We start from the raw sequence: 13,686 nt of genomic DNA on the forward strand, positions 1-13,686 counted from the left end.
CGTTTTAAACAGCTTATTGTACAGGTAAATTAATCGCCGTTCTAATCTAATGCGCTGCTGCACTGTAACGCAGGGGTTTTCAACCTGTGGGGCGCGAGCATCAGTTAATTCAGAGACGTTCTCTTAAAAATGTATGAATATGAGTTAACAAATCTTTAGCCATCCACTAGGGGGCAATCTGACTCCCACTGCTAGTCAACAGTTAGAGCAGAGTTGGCTCAAATCAGTGTTGCCAAGTCCGTGGTTTTCCCGCGAAACTGGGCTACTTTAACACTTGCTGCGTTTTGTAGTTTTGGGCTAGTTTTGAGTAGCAATTAGGCGGGTTTTCTTGTGAAAACCTGGCAACCCTGGTCACGCTTATTGACAGTGTAAGATGATTTACGATTAGCCGTGTCGGAAATCCAACCACGGATTGGCATGTATGATTGCTGTCCTTTATTTATTTTCTCCATTTGAAAACATTAGACATTTTACATTTATTTTGCTTATCAACCTTTAGTGATCTGATGTGGCTTCTTGTCACAGAATGAGGCAGAAAATATGTTCCATATGCTACTTTAAAAAGAATACATCGATTAGCAATGGATTATAAATTAGGGTGACCATACGTCCTCTTTTCCCCGGACATGTCCTCTTTTTGGACGTACAAAAATGCGTCCGGCCGGGATTTCTTAATTGCCCAAAATCTCCGGGATTCGGCTGTTTTCTTAATCCCACTCCCGCTGAATCTCCGACCATTGCCACCTGCCCGGAACCGTTTTAAAAGTATCGATTTGGCACCGGTATCGAAAATAACCCAAACGATACCCAGCCCTATTGGCATCCAGTTTTGTTTTGTAGTTATTAGCATAAAATACAGCAAACTACTTTGTTTGAAGCTTGAGCTTGTCAAACGCAGTCAGTGTGTGTAAACACCGAGAACATGGAATGAGATTGTTTACTTGTCTTCAGACAGTCCGAATGATTTTATTGGTGTTTTGACATGTTATTAAACATAATCATGATAAACAGTCCTGCGTGACTCTGCATGTCTGTGACGTGTGAGCTCACCAGCTCTTGGCTCAGCAGTCTGGCCAGTTTCTCATCGTTCTCCAGCTGCTGCTCCTCCCGTCTCCTCCTCTCCTCCGCCATGCGCTCCTCCTCCTCAGCCAGCAGCCGCTGGATGTACTCCTCACTGGCCCTCCTCTCGGCTTCCTCTAGAGCTCGCTTCTCCTCCACCAGCTGTTCAAAACAAGAAATGAGATCATGACCCTTCACCACAACACAACATAAATAACAAATTAAGATTTTATTCACTCTAATTGACAATGTGCATACAATAAAAAAATTAAAAAATTTAATTCATACTTGAAATAAGTCTTCAATTGTACACCACTGTTCAAAGGTTTGGGGTCAGTTTTAATTTCAGATCAGAAATTAATACTTTATTTAGCAAGGATGCATTAAATTGACCAAAAGTGACAGTAAAGACATTTATAATCTAAAAAAGATTAATATTTTTAACAAATGCGGTTCTTTTGAATTTTCAGTTTTCAACATTGATAATAATCAAAAAAGTTTATTGAGCAGTAAATCAGCATATTAGACTGATTTCTGAAGGATCATGTGACACTGAAGACTGAGTAATGATGCTGAAAATTCAGCTTTGAACACAGCAATATACAGCAGGATTTGCATGGAAAAGGAGATTTAATGGGACTGCAAAGGTTGAAAGCTCCTGCATTAGATGTATTCATTCATGTACGATCCTTTGACCAGCAGAGGGAACTACTGTTACACTCATCAATGAAACGTGAACGACTGCATCCCAAATCACTTACACTATGCATTATAAGGGACATTTCTATTTGGTCACTTTTTTTTAAAATATTATAATCCAAGTATGTTCAGCATACTATTGTCAACATATTATAATGTGAGACAGTGATTCACAATGATTGATTTCATTGAGTTCATCATGAAAGGACAAAAGTTATGTTATTAATAATCAATACCCTGTTGAAAAAAACAGCATATGCTGGTTAGGTATGTTTTGACGCTGGGATGCTGGATTAAGCTGATCCTTTGCTGGTTTATGCTGGTCCTTTGCTGGTTTAAGCTGGTCCTTTGCTGGTTTATGCTGGTCCTTTGCTGGTTTAAGCTGGTCCTTTGCTGGTTTATGCTGGTCCTTTGCTGGTTTAAGCTGGTCCTTTGCTGGTTTATGCTGGTCCTTTGCTGGTTTAAGCTGGTCCTTTGCCAGCACATGACCAGCATAAACCAGCAAAAGGACCAGCAAAGGACCAGCTTAACCCAGCATCCCAGCGTCAAAACATACCGAACCAGCATATGCTGGTTTTTTCAACAGCAACAGTTTACAAAAACATCTATACATTGTTGAATGGTTTATAAAAAGAGTCAAATATCAGAGTGTAGGTTTGTCTTCATGTTCAGGAGACGGACTGGAGGGAGACGAGATGTTGTTAGGACTCTGTGTTCTTCCTCTGTATCGCAGCTCAGAGACTTGCCTCTCCATTTCTTCAAGAACGGTTCTACTCAATGACTGGAGAGAACGACATGAGGGACAATATGCAAGAAAACAGAGAAAAATATACAGCGGTCCAACACTTAAAAATGCTTTAATTATTAGATTGGAATAATAGGTATTGCTATTAATGATAATATAATATATTCTGTCTCACCTGATTTTCAGCCAGTGCCTCTTTGGCCATGTAATGCTCTCGTTTGATCTTAATTTCCACCTCCTCTGGAATATCTGGCACCATCCAGTCAATAATACGACCAATCAGGAGAACAACATGCTGAAAAAACAACAACAACAGCATTGATGTTTAAAATTGTGTGCGGTCTTCATTTTATAATCATCTATATCAAATCTATCGTAAGGCACTTTATACTGAAAACTCTTCAACTATATACTAAAAAACTAAACTTTTGTATATTACTTTTAGTAGTAATTTCATAGTAAAGTATATTTTATGTACTGTACTAAATGTTTTTAGTTTTTGGAAGTAACATCATGCGCCCATTTTCAGAACAAATGTACATGCAAAGTTAAAAAAGGGATGTTTGCTCAAACTAGTACTACTGTGCACCTCAAATATAATGACGAAACTCAGTCGAATGGCCAGCAGATGATAGTAATCTTGTGTGGGCTGTCCTTTATCATCCCTGAGGCCTCGATATCTGAAAAAAAAAAACGCTCTTAATCAGCCTCTTTGTCATTCTAACCTTACATATCTCAACATGAAAAGCCAGGATGTTCCCCGACACAAAGAGCAGCTACCTCTACTACTTAGTGATGTGATTTTGAAATTTCTAGGTGTTTTTTAGAGTGGTACATCTTTGTATGCACATCCCATTTTATAAAAATATATACATTAGGCTATCATTCAAAAGTTTGGGCTTAGTATGATTTTGTAAAGAGTACTTTTATACTTTTAAGACTACTTCTAAAATACTTTTACTTGGCATTAAAAGTGACAGTAAAGACTTACTGTACATTGTTACAAAAAAAATTATATTTAAAATAAATGCTGTTCTTTTGAACTTTCTATTCATCAAATAATTCTGAAAAAAATGTATTGTGGTTTCCACAAAAATACGAAACTGCTTTCAACATTGATAATAATCAGAAATGTTTCTTATTATGATTTCTGGAGCATCACGTGACACTGAAAACTGGAGCAATGATATTGAAAATTTAGCTTTGATCACAGCAATAAATTACATTTTAAAATACATTCAAATAGAAAACAGTTATTTTAAACATATATCACAACATTACTGTTTTTAACTGTATTTTTATCAAATAAATGCAGTGAGCAGAAGAGACTTCTTTCGAAATCCTATACCAACCGCAAACTATTGAACAGTATATCAAGAAAATGGTATATCAAGAGTTTGATCTTCACCTGCATGTCATGTGGCTTTGGGTGAAGTTTGCAGGGGCCGCTGAGAGGGTGAAGTCGATGTATCCTCTCATGCTGCCTGTAGTGTAGCGATAATAGAGCCGCGGCAGGAAATCAGACGTGAAGGCAATCAGGAAAGCCTGGCAAAAGATCAAGGCGTCAAACAAGATATGCAGCCTGTCTAATTAACTTTATTTTGGACTAAAATTGTTGGACATCAAAAGCTGTAAATAAGCTTGGCACACAGAACAATGGCACACACACTGTAAGACTGATCCCAGAACTGTGCCAAGGGTTGAGGAGTAATGCCCGGTTCAGACTACACGATATTTTTGTCGGTCACGATAGTCACTGTGTCAGATTACATGATTTTGACTCCTAAAATCTTGTCGTGTCGTGGACAAGAAACATGTCAGATTACACGTTGCTTCCCGACCATTCATCGCGTGCCGTCTTTAACAAAATATGAGTAACTGTAGTCAGTTGCAGTTAAACCTATCATTTTTCTTTAATTTAATATAATGTATAATATAATATCAGATTATTTGAGTGCATCATTCTGCGTCAGTGATGCGCATAAGTGATGGTATATCCCTGACAAAGGTATCTGACTAGTCAATAGTAATCGTAAGACATTTGACAAAAAAAACTTGGTACAAGATAAACTTACTTGAGAAGCAACACAGGGCAGTTTTCTTCCGTTTTTATGGTTTTATGAATGTAAATTTAAGACTCTTTAATACCTTTTCAAAACCAAGTAAAGAACATTTTAAGAATAAATCTACAGGAACACAATACATCAATATCTTCTCTAAACGTAAATGTCTAGGGAGCAGAAAACGAATTGTATTGGCAACACTTCAAAGTGTGAAAATACAACTTACAACGCAGCTTATGGATTGAATACCTCTAATATACCCCACTAACAGATATTTGTTCTTGTTTCAAGCATAAACTCACTTTATGCAAAAAACAAGACTTTATATGTTCAATTTGCATCTCAAGTAAATGAATCTTGATAGATAATGTTCAGATAACAGTACTGGAAAACAAGACAGTAATTTTTTGCAGTACATGTAATGATATGACTTTATGAATTTAATACTTTCTGCTATTGTTTAAGAGTATTATTTAAGAATTTTTAAAATAATTTTTATAAGCCTTTTAAGACCCACAGAAACCCTGTTATACTTGTAAAAAATACAAATAAAAATTCTGCCAATTTAGGAGTAATATTTCAAAGTATTTATATTACATTAAGTCATCTAACGAAATATGTTACAGATTCGATTTTACAGCATGTATTCTGTAATCTATAGTGGAATACACTTTAATGTCAAAGTGCTGTGAAACTACAGCCTTATTTTCTGTATGGCATCATCACCATCAGATTTAATACATTATAAAAGAACTATGTGACATTTTACAACATGTCTCAAGATAATACAAACTAAATTTTGTGCAGGACAAGTTTGAAAATGTATGCTTTCGACAAAATTCAAAACGTTTTTTTCTTTCTTGACCAGCGGTTCAAATGTTTTATCTAAAGGAAAATCCATGAAAGTATTGAATATACTGCTGGTGGCACTAGAGGGGTGGAGAGACACTTTAATCACTGTGCTAAATCGTTTAACTTTTCACGGTTCTTGTCTCTCATCCAGATGCAGAATAAGATACATACAGATTGGTGCTTGGTCCCAAATGATCACTATAAATGACAAAGACACTTACATTACTGATGACAGCCAGGTAGGAAATGAACTTTAGGATGGTCAGCCAGATGCCAATGTCTTGTGCTCTTTCCACGACAGGCCTGCGGTACTCACACACAAACTTCTGGGCATCGAGACGCACCTCCACCCAATTATTTATCAAAGCAAACAATGGAGCCAAGGGACAGGCTGCTACAAAGATGGTGATGAAGCCAAACTGCAGAACTGACAAGATAAAGAGTTTCAAAATCAGCCTTCATCTGAGCTGAACGACAATGGCATTCAATTTGAAAGCCACCAAAATTTTAGTTTTTGATATGATGGTAATATATATTGTGTTGCAAATTAGATAAAAAATTAAAACTGATCTCTTCTAAACAGGCATACTGTAAATGTAATAAAAATGATAAGCCACGATAAGAACAAAACATAATACACATTGGGATTTTGAACGTGACACTGGGATATTAGAAATTATCTGATAAAATGACAAAGATTCACAGCACATAAATCAGTCTAAAGCAGTTCGGATGTGAATGTACTAATCTGAAAGGGGATTATTTCTGGTATCATAATAGCTGAACTGTCAGAGCTAATAAGCCATTGACTGGATAAAGTCTGTGGCTCTAATAGAATGAAGACCACGATACTTATCAGAAGATGTCAGAAGAGATCTTAAAATAAATAAATTATTTTATATATATATGTGTGTGTGTGTGTGTGTGTGTGTGTGTGTGAAGAGAGAATTCGGGTCAGTAAGAAAAAAAAAAAGAAATTAATAATTTTGTACAGAAAGGATGCATTAAATTGATCAAAAATTACAGAAAAAAAAACAATTTCATGGTTTCAAAAATCTGTTTCAAATAAATGCTGATCTTTCGAACTTTCTATTAATCTGAAATAGATTAAAAAATGTATTCACAAAATATTAAGCAGCACAACTGCAACGTTGATAATAAAAAGAAATGTCATGCAAATCAGTCAAATCAGAATCACGTGACACTGAAAACCTGAGTAATGATGCAGAAAATTCTGCTTTACATCACAGGAGTAAACTACAAATATAAAACAGCTATTTTAACATATATATAATATAATAATATTATATTTGTACATCTAAAATTCAGTCTAAAATAGATACAAGAAACATAAGGACTCACCCATTTCCAGATACTCATCGAACAGCCCCTCACACACCAGCAGCTGATAGTTTGCTTCCCATGGGCTGAGCTCTGGCTGCCTGTCTGGTTCATCAATCACCTCCTGACTGGGAGCTGGCTTCAGCTTCCTCCTGTGCCACCATGTCTTTAATTTACTGTTGGAAAGAGAGGGGTAAATCTTGAGCCTAAGTCTTTATATATAACAATGAGTAGACAAGATCTTTAAGAAGATGCATTGAACATAAAGACCTACGGCAAGACAAATTCCTGGATGTTGCTGATGACCTGTTTGCCTACCATAATGACTAACAGTTCTTGAGCTAGTTCAATGAGACATCCAGAGGCACCACACTACATAAAACAAGGACAGAACCAAGTTACACAGTAGTAAGAGTTATTCCTATTCCAGAATATGCACATTTTGCCACATTTTATGATTGTGTGGGAAATATTGCAACATTGTGTATTTAGATATGACTGACAGTGTAATTTTTGTTAGTTTTATTCCAACAAGGGACAGCCAAGTGAAAAGGTAGAATATTTGCTTTCCAACAATGTAAACACTCACATCCTCATTTCGGATTCCTAGGAGTGTGTTATAGTTTCCAGGGTATCCAACAAACCTGTAGAACAGATCAAATATTAGATGAAAATTTAATCTTCATATATATGCATTCATTCTGCATAGCTACCCACCTGCCCTTGAAAAAAGCAATGTAAACAGGAGATGAGTAGAAGTTGACAAACTGGAAGATGAAGACCTTGAGGATGAACGCATTCTCATATTTGGTCTGGGTGCGGTGCATTTCTAATAGAAGGAAGTGGATGATACTTTGCTGTTGCATAAAGAAATACCTAAATAGTATGTGTAAACATGAAATAGCTTACCCCATCGTGTCAGAATTTGGGCCAGGTAAGTGTAGAGCCGTGACAACAACAGAATAACCAGCAAATTTAGCATAGAACCAGTAAGGCTAGCTATCCTTCCAGCCTACATGGGTGAAAAAGCTGTCTTAGTAAGCAAATTATGTAAAAATTGTGCTGCAATATCTGATCTAATCAATGATTATTTTACATCAGCTTTAAGTGTTAGCAACTTTTCAATCATAGTAGGTGAATTCTAGCTAGTCCAAGATAGTTTGGCTAATCTGGCAGACCATCTTGAACAAGCAACATACCAAATTTACTATATTCCAAAACTCAGCTAAAATTTTAAGCTGCTGTTAATTTTCCTTTGCTATACTCCTTCCTAAACCCTCCCTCTACTGTTTCATGGTTGCTTTGTCATTCCTACATCTAACTTGTCTAGGCAGTTTTGGAACTTTTGCATTGCGGGACATCCCTTGTGAAAAACAAGTACACTAAAAACTGTACTTACAGATACTGTAATATAATTTTAATGACCCACCCTTGGAGGGGTTTGAGTGCTTCAGTGACTCCTGGTACGGTCTCCCTGGGCAAATTGGTCCCAGGTGAGAGGCCAGACAAAGAGTGATCCCCCCCCATAATCCCCTATGACACAAATGAGTCAGAACAGTGAGACCCTGCCCAGAAGACCAGAAGAGGGATACCAGGGCCCTCTCCTGGAGCCAGGACTGGGAGAGGAGCTCACATGTTGCCATAAGGGCTGTACCTTGATTGCGGAATATGGAATGTGACCTCTCTGGTGGGGAAAAGCCGAAGTTAGTACAGGAGGTTAAGCGTTACCAGCTAGATATAGTTGGCCTCACTTCTACGCACATCTCTGGCTCTAGAACCAAACTCCTGGATAGGGGTTGGACTCTCTCCTTCTTTAGAGTCACTTAGGGTGAACGGTGCCAAGCGGGGGTGAGAATATTCACAAGTTCCCAACTCGGCATCACTGTGTTGGAGTTTAGCCCAGTAGACGAGAGGGTCCACTAAATGCAACTCTGTGTCATGGAGGGGACGGCTCTGACTGTGTTCTGTCTTTACACGCAGAACCACAGTTCAGGGTATTCGGCTTTCTTGGAGGTCCTGAGTGGGGCTCTGGAAGGCATACCACCTGAGGAATCCATAGTTTTGCTTGGTGACTTTAACGCTCATGTTGGAGACGATGGAGAAACTTGGAGGGGAGTGATTGGGAGAAACGGCCTGCCTGATCTGAACCCAAGTGGTGTTTTGTTATTGGATTTCTGTGCTTAGTATGGAATGGCCATAACAAACACCATGTTTGAACATAAGGTGGTTCATAAGTGTACTTGGTACCAGACCACATTAGGCCAAAGGTCTTTGATCAACTTTGTAGTCATATCCTTGAACCTGTGGCTGTATGTTCTGAACACTCAAGTAAAGAGAGGAGCAGAGCTGTCAATTGATCATCACCTGGTGGTGAGTTGGATACGATGGAGGGAGAGACTGCCGGACGGAAACCCAAAAAAAATAGTGAGGGTCAACTGGTAACATCTGGCTGAGGATCCTGTCTGGAATATTTTCCCACCTACGGAGAAGCTTTTCCTTATACCTGGGGGATGCTGGCGACACACACTCTGAGTGAGCCCTGTTCAAAGCCTCCAATGTAGAAAGTGGCTGCTGCGAGCTGTGGCTGGGAGGTTGGTGGTGCCTGTCGCAGTGGCAACCCAAAGACCATGCTGGTGCACGCCAGCATTGAGGGAGGTCATCAGGACAAGAGGGAGACCTTTTGGGTTTGGTTGACTTATGGGTCTCCCGATTCTGCTGGCAGTTATTGGCAGGTTAGAAAGGCCGTAGTGGTCAAGGAAAGCAATAATTCCGGTGAGGGAGGAGCTTAGGGAAGCCATGGAGAAGGGCTTTTGGTTGACCTCATAGATTTTGGCAAACCATCTAACAGCTGAGGCAGGGAGAGCATGACCTGTTCCAGGCTGTTGTAAGTCGGGACGGGGATTTGCTGACCTCACCTGATGATGTAGTCTGGAGGTGGAAGGAACACTCCTGAACCCGGAGGACATGCCTTGAAGTCAGTGAGGTAGTCAAAAATTTGGCAAGGCGCTGGGGGTGGATGAGATTCGCCATGAGATGCTGAAGGCCCTGGATGAAGTTGGGCTGTCTTGGTTGACACATCTGTTCAGCATTGTGTGGGAATCTGGGACAGTGCCTGGTGATTACCAGACAGGTGTGGTGGTTCCTACTTTTAAAAAAAGTGGACTGGAGGGTGTGTTCCAATCACATATAGGGATCACACTCCACAGCCTGCCTAGGAAAGCATATGCCAGAGTGCTAGAAAGGACAATTTGATTGATTATCGAACATCCCTGTCTCTTGAAATGATCCTGCTTCTGTTAGCTCCTCCAAATCTGAGTCCATGGTTCTCAGCAGGAAAAGGGTGGATTGTTCGCTTCGGATAGAGAGTAAGTTGCTTCACCAATTAGAGGAGTTTAAGTACCTCAGGGTCTAGTTCAAGAGTGAGTGTAGGTAAATGAGATCAACAGGTGGATCAGTGTGTTGGCAGCAGTAAATGCGGTCATTGTACCAGGCCATCATGGTGAAGAGAGAGCTAAGCATGGAGGTGAAGCTCTCAATTTACCAATCGATCAATGTTCTAACCCTAACCTATGGTCATGAGCTATAGGTAACGACCAAAAGAATGAGATCGTGGATACAGTCGGCTGAAACTAATTGAGACGGCAGGGTGTCTGGGCTGACCCTAAGAGACAGGGTGCGAAGCTCAGACATGCGTGAGAGGATCGTTGAAAGGACCCAGTTGAGGCAGTTCTGGCATCTGTTCACAATGTCTCCCAGATGCCTTCTGATGAAGGTGTTTCTGGCATGTCCAACTGGGAAGAAACCCTGGGGCAGACCCAGGACATGCTGGAGGGATTATATCTCTCGACTGGCCTAGGAACGCCTTGGGATCCCCCTGGATGAACTGGAGGAAATGGCCAGGGAAAAGGACGTATGGGCATCCTTACTCAGCCTGCTGCCACCATGACCTGGTCCCGGATAAGCAGCGGAAAATGGATGGATGGATGCATTTATAGATAATTTTAATGAAATAAAGGGCCATTTTTTTAAGTGTACTTAAAGAAAGTGTACCTGCCACGACTCCTCTGGCAACTGCTGGATTTACGACGTCCTCTTAACCACCGTTGAGGGCTTTGAGAGGAAGATCAGCCACTTTCCGTGCAGTGGTTTGGTCTCCCTCGCAGCATCAGCAGCATAGCCTTGTATGGGAGGAAGAGCAAGCTACAACTCCAAAAACAGTAGTCTGTCGGAGGAGTTCATGGTTTCCCAATCAAGAGAGGTGATGCTGTACAGAGAATCCACTCGTGCAGTGGTTAGGTCTCACTCGCAGCATCAGCAGCATAGCCTTGTATGGGAGGAAGAGCAAGCTACAACTCCCCAACAGTAATCTGTCGGAGGAGTTCATGGTTTCCCAATCAAGAGAGGTGATGCTGTACAGAGAATCCACTGACACCAAAGTCTTTCACAGGAAGGAAGTGGAGGGCCCAGGAGGCAGTCGACCAGGGTGAAGCACAGTGTGCTGGTGGAGACAGTGGTATCAGGACGTGCAGGGCGTTGTTGTAACCATAAACCTTGATATGACAAGGCCTGGGGAAAGGACACGCGTCAACTGGTCCAAGAAGAAATCCGAGCAGGGGTGGAGGAAAGATGTATCAGCAGGATGGTGGGGATGTGACATCAAGGGGCATGGACTCGATGGGAACAGGTGATGGATCGAAGGATCTTGTGGGCTGAGTTGTGGAAAGCAGAGCCACACCGGATCCAGTTCCTTATCCAATCAGTATACAATGTACTCCCCAGCCCAAAACAACTCTTCTCCTGGGGCCTGAAAAGACACCCCTGCATGCCTCCTATTCCAAAAAAAGAGGATCCCTGGAACACATATTAAGCTGCTGCCCTTAAGCCCTGGGAGAGGGATGTTATCGGTGGCACCATGACCAGGTGCTAAGGGTCATTGCAGGAACCATCAGCACAGAGATCTCTCTCAGCAAGCACCAGCAGCCAGCACAGCGCTCAATCGAATTTGTCAAGGATGGAGAGAAACCAACACAGAGCAGGAACTCAACAGGGGGACTTCTGGCAACAGCTCAGGATTGGCAGATAAAGGTTTACCTGGGAAGGCAGCTCAAATTCCCAGAAACCATCACTACGACCACGCTTAGGCCTGACATGGTCCTTTATTCAGAACCATCAAGGCAGATGGTTCTACCGGAATTGACAGTGCCCTGGGAAGACCAGATGGAAGAGACATTTGAACAGAAGAGGGCCAAGTACGAGAAGTTGGCAGGTGAATGCCGTAGCAGAGGATAGAAGACCTGCTGCCTCCCTATCGAGGTTGGCTGCCGAGGGGAGGCAGGCCAGTCGCTCTGCAGGGCCCACAAGCTCTTGGGAATCAGGGGACTGCACAAGAAGAAAGCCTTCAGGAACATCATAAATGCTACCTTGAAGGCATCTAGATGACTGTGGATCAAAAGGGGTAATCCATGGACCACACAAGCTACCTAGACACAAGTCAGGGACTGATCTCCCCTGGCTGGGTCACCTGGGCTAGGGTGTATGATGTTGAAAAAGCCGAAACACCCTATGACCCCAGGTTATATCACTGATGCTGTGTCTAGGGTGCACCTGTAAGGTGTGTCAAATTCTAACAAACTTAAATACACTTTTAAAAATGCACTTTGTAATAATAATGTCAAATTTAATATTTTACTTTAAAGTACATTTTAATTCATTTGTTCACATGGTGTAAAAATCTTTAGTCATTCTTTAAATAAATACAATTATTTTGATGTGTTGAGTAACATACTAAAGCACATGTAAAGTGCTTTATTATAATTTTAACTGTAGTGTGTCATTTGATATTACATTTAAAGTTAATGTATTTTAAATGTACTAAATTGCAGCTTCTTCATTATAAATGTGTAATTCAAATGTTTTAAACACGACACACAAGTTTCAATAGCAATGGTGTTAAAGTATATTTTAGTTTATAGTTCAGTATACTTTAACCATATTTTAATATAAGTAACTATGAATTTATATATAAAGATGTACTTAAGTCCTACTTAAGCAAGTAAAAAGGCACTCTGAAGTTCAGCTTTTCATTTATTAAGTATATTGTTTTCATAATGAGTACTCTTATTAAAAGTGTACTTCTTTTTCACAAGGATTTTCAAGTTATTTTGAATATAAGTATTAGCTAATGTAAATTTCCATGTACATGTACATGCAAATTATCTAATCTAAAAGAGCAACAGTCACTTCATAATCTTTATTCACTATGTAGATAATTTGGTCAGGTATCAAAAGAAATGAAAAGAAACTTACGGAAAATATGAAGAAGGCATTCTGCGATCTGTAGATAATAATGCTTAGGATAGTTCGATACAGGATAATGGCTATTAGGAAAATCAAAACAATGGCAATCTGCAAGCACAAAGAATAAAATTGAATCATGACGATAATGATTTAGAATTTTTTGGGATTACTGAAAATTTCTCAACAGATGTGAGATGGAAATCCATTGACTAACCATTAGAATGATGACCATATTACCAGTTAGAGTACGACTCAGTCGTTGAGTCTCTGGGAAATAGGGTTCTTCAGCCCCAGTCACAGGATTACGAACCGTCATGGGTGCCAGTGCTGTGAATTCTGGTCTTGGCCTCTCCTAACATCAGAATGGAAATATTATGGAAAGCAAGAGAGGTAAAGCATTGCTTTTTGAGGACTAGTAAATAATAAAGGTTAAGACACTCGGTAACCAATTTAATCACCTCTATTTCTTCAAATTCGGAGCAGTCCCATCGGTGGGAGAGTATGGAGCTTGTGCGTTTCCAGTACTCCAGGAAGGTGACGGCCCACAGAGACATGAATATACTGAAGAACACAGTTCCTCCATTGTCAAATAGCAAGCCTGCCTATTGCAAATTTATGAACAAGTATTTT

At 40.1% G+C, this 13,686-nt stretch overlaps 2 protein-coding genes across 2 annotated transcripts in view; both read right to left on the reverse strand.

Moving 5' to 3' along the window:
* The window catches only part of LOC107744037 (E3 ubiquitin-protein ligase RNF168-like), a 13,059-nt gene extending 11,230 nt beyond the window's left edge, over positions 1 to 1,829 (reverse strand). Inside the window, exons 1-2 of the mRNA XM_016557507.1 lie at positions 1,821 to 1,829; positions 1,051 to 1,251 (exon numbers count right to left, since the gene is read on the reverse strand). Of these exons, the coding sequence (XP_016412993.1) occupies positions 1,051 to 1,251; positions 1,821 to 1,829 (210 nt within the window). The remainder of the gene's footprint in view (positions 1 to 1,050; positions 1,252 to 1,820) is intronic.
* Positions 1,830 to 2,367: 538 nt separating this feature from the next.
* The window catches only part of LOC107744024 (anoctamin-7), a 29,084-nt gene continuing 17,765 nt past the window's right edge, over positions 2,368 to 13,686 (reverse strand). Inside the window, exons 15-24 of the mRNA XM_016557483.1 lie at positions 7,669 to 7,771; positions 7,477 to 7,588; positions 7,349 to 7,403; positions 7,034 to 7,131; positions 6,781 to 6,935; positions 5,640 to 5,845; positions 3,912 to 4,048; positions 3,093 to 3,183; positions 2,679 to 2,798; positions 2,368 to 2,539 (exon numbers count right to left, since the gene is read on the reverse strand). Coding sequence (XP_016412969.1) covers positions 2,402 to 2,539; positions 2,679 to 2,798; positions 3,093 to 3,183; positions 3,912 to 4,048; positions 5,640 to 5,845; positions 6,781 to 6,935; positions 7,034 to 7,131; positions 7,349 to 7,403; positions 7,477 to 7,588; positions 7,669 to 7,771 — 1,215 coding nt within the window. The 3' untranslated portion in view covers positions 2,368 to 2,401. The remainder of the gene's footprint in view (positions 2,540 to 2,678; positions 2,799 to 3,092; positions 3,184 to 3,911; positions 4,049 to 5,639; positions 5,846 to 6,780; positions 6,936 to 7,033; positions 7,132 to 7,348; positions 7,404 to 7,476; positions 7,589 to 7,668; positions 7,772 to 13,686) is intronic.

This window comes from Sinocyclocheilus rhinocerous, unplaced genomic scaffold (genome assembly GCF_001515625.1).
Source record: "Sinocyclocheilus rhinocerous isolate Xijiao unplaced genomic scaffold, SAMN03320098_v1.1 scaffold407, whole genome shotgun sequence".
NCBI classification, from domain to species: Eukaryota; Metazoa; Chordata; class Actinopteri; order Cypriniformes; family Cyprinidae; genus Sinocyclocheilus; species Sinocyclocheilus rhinocerous.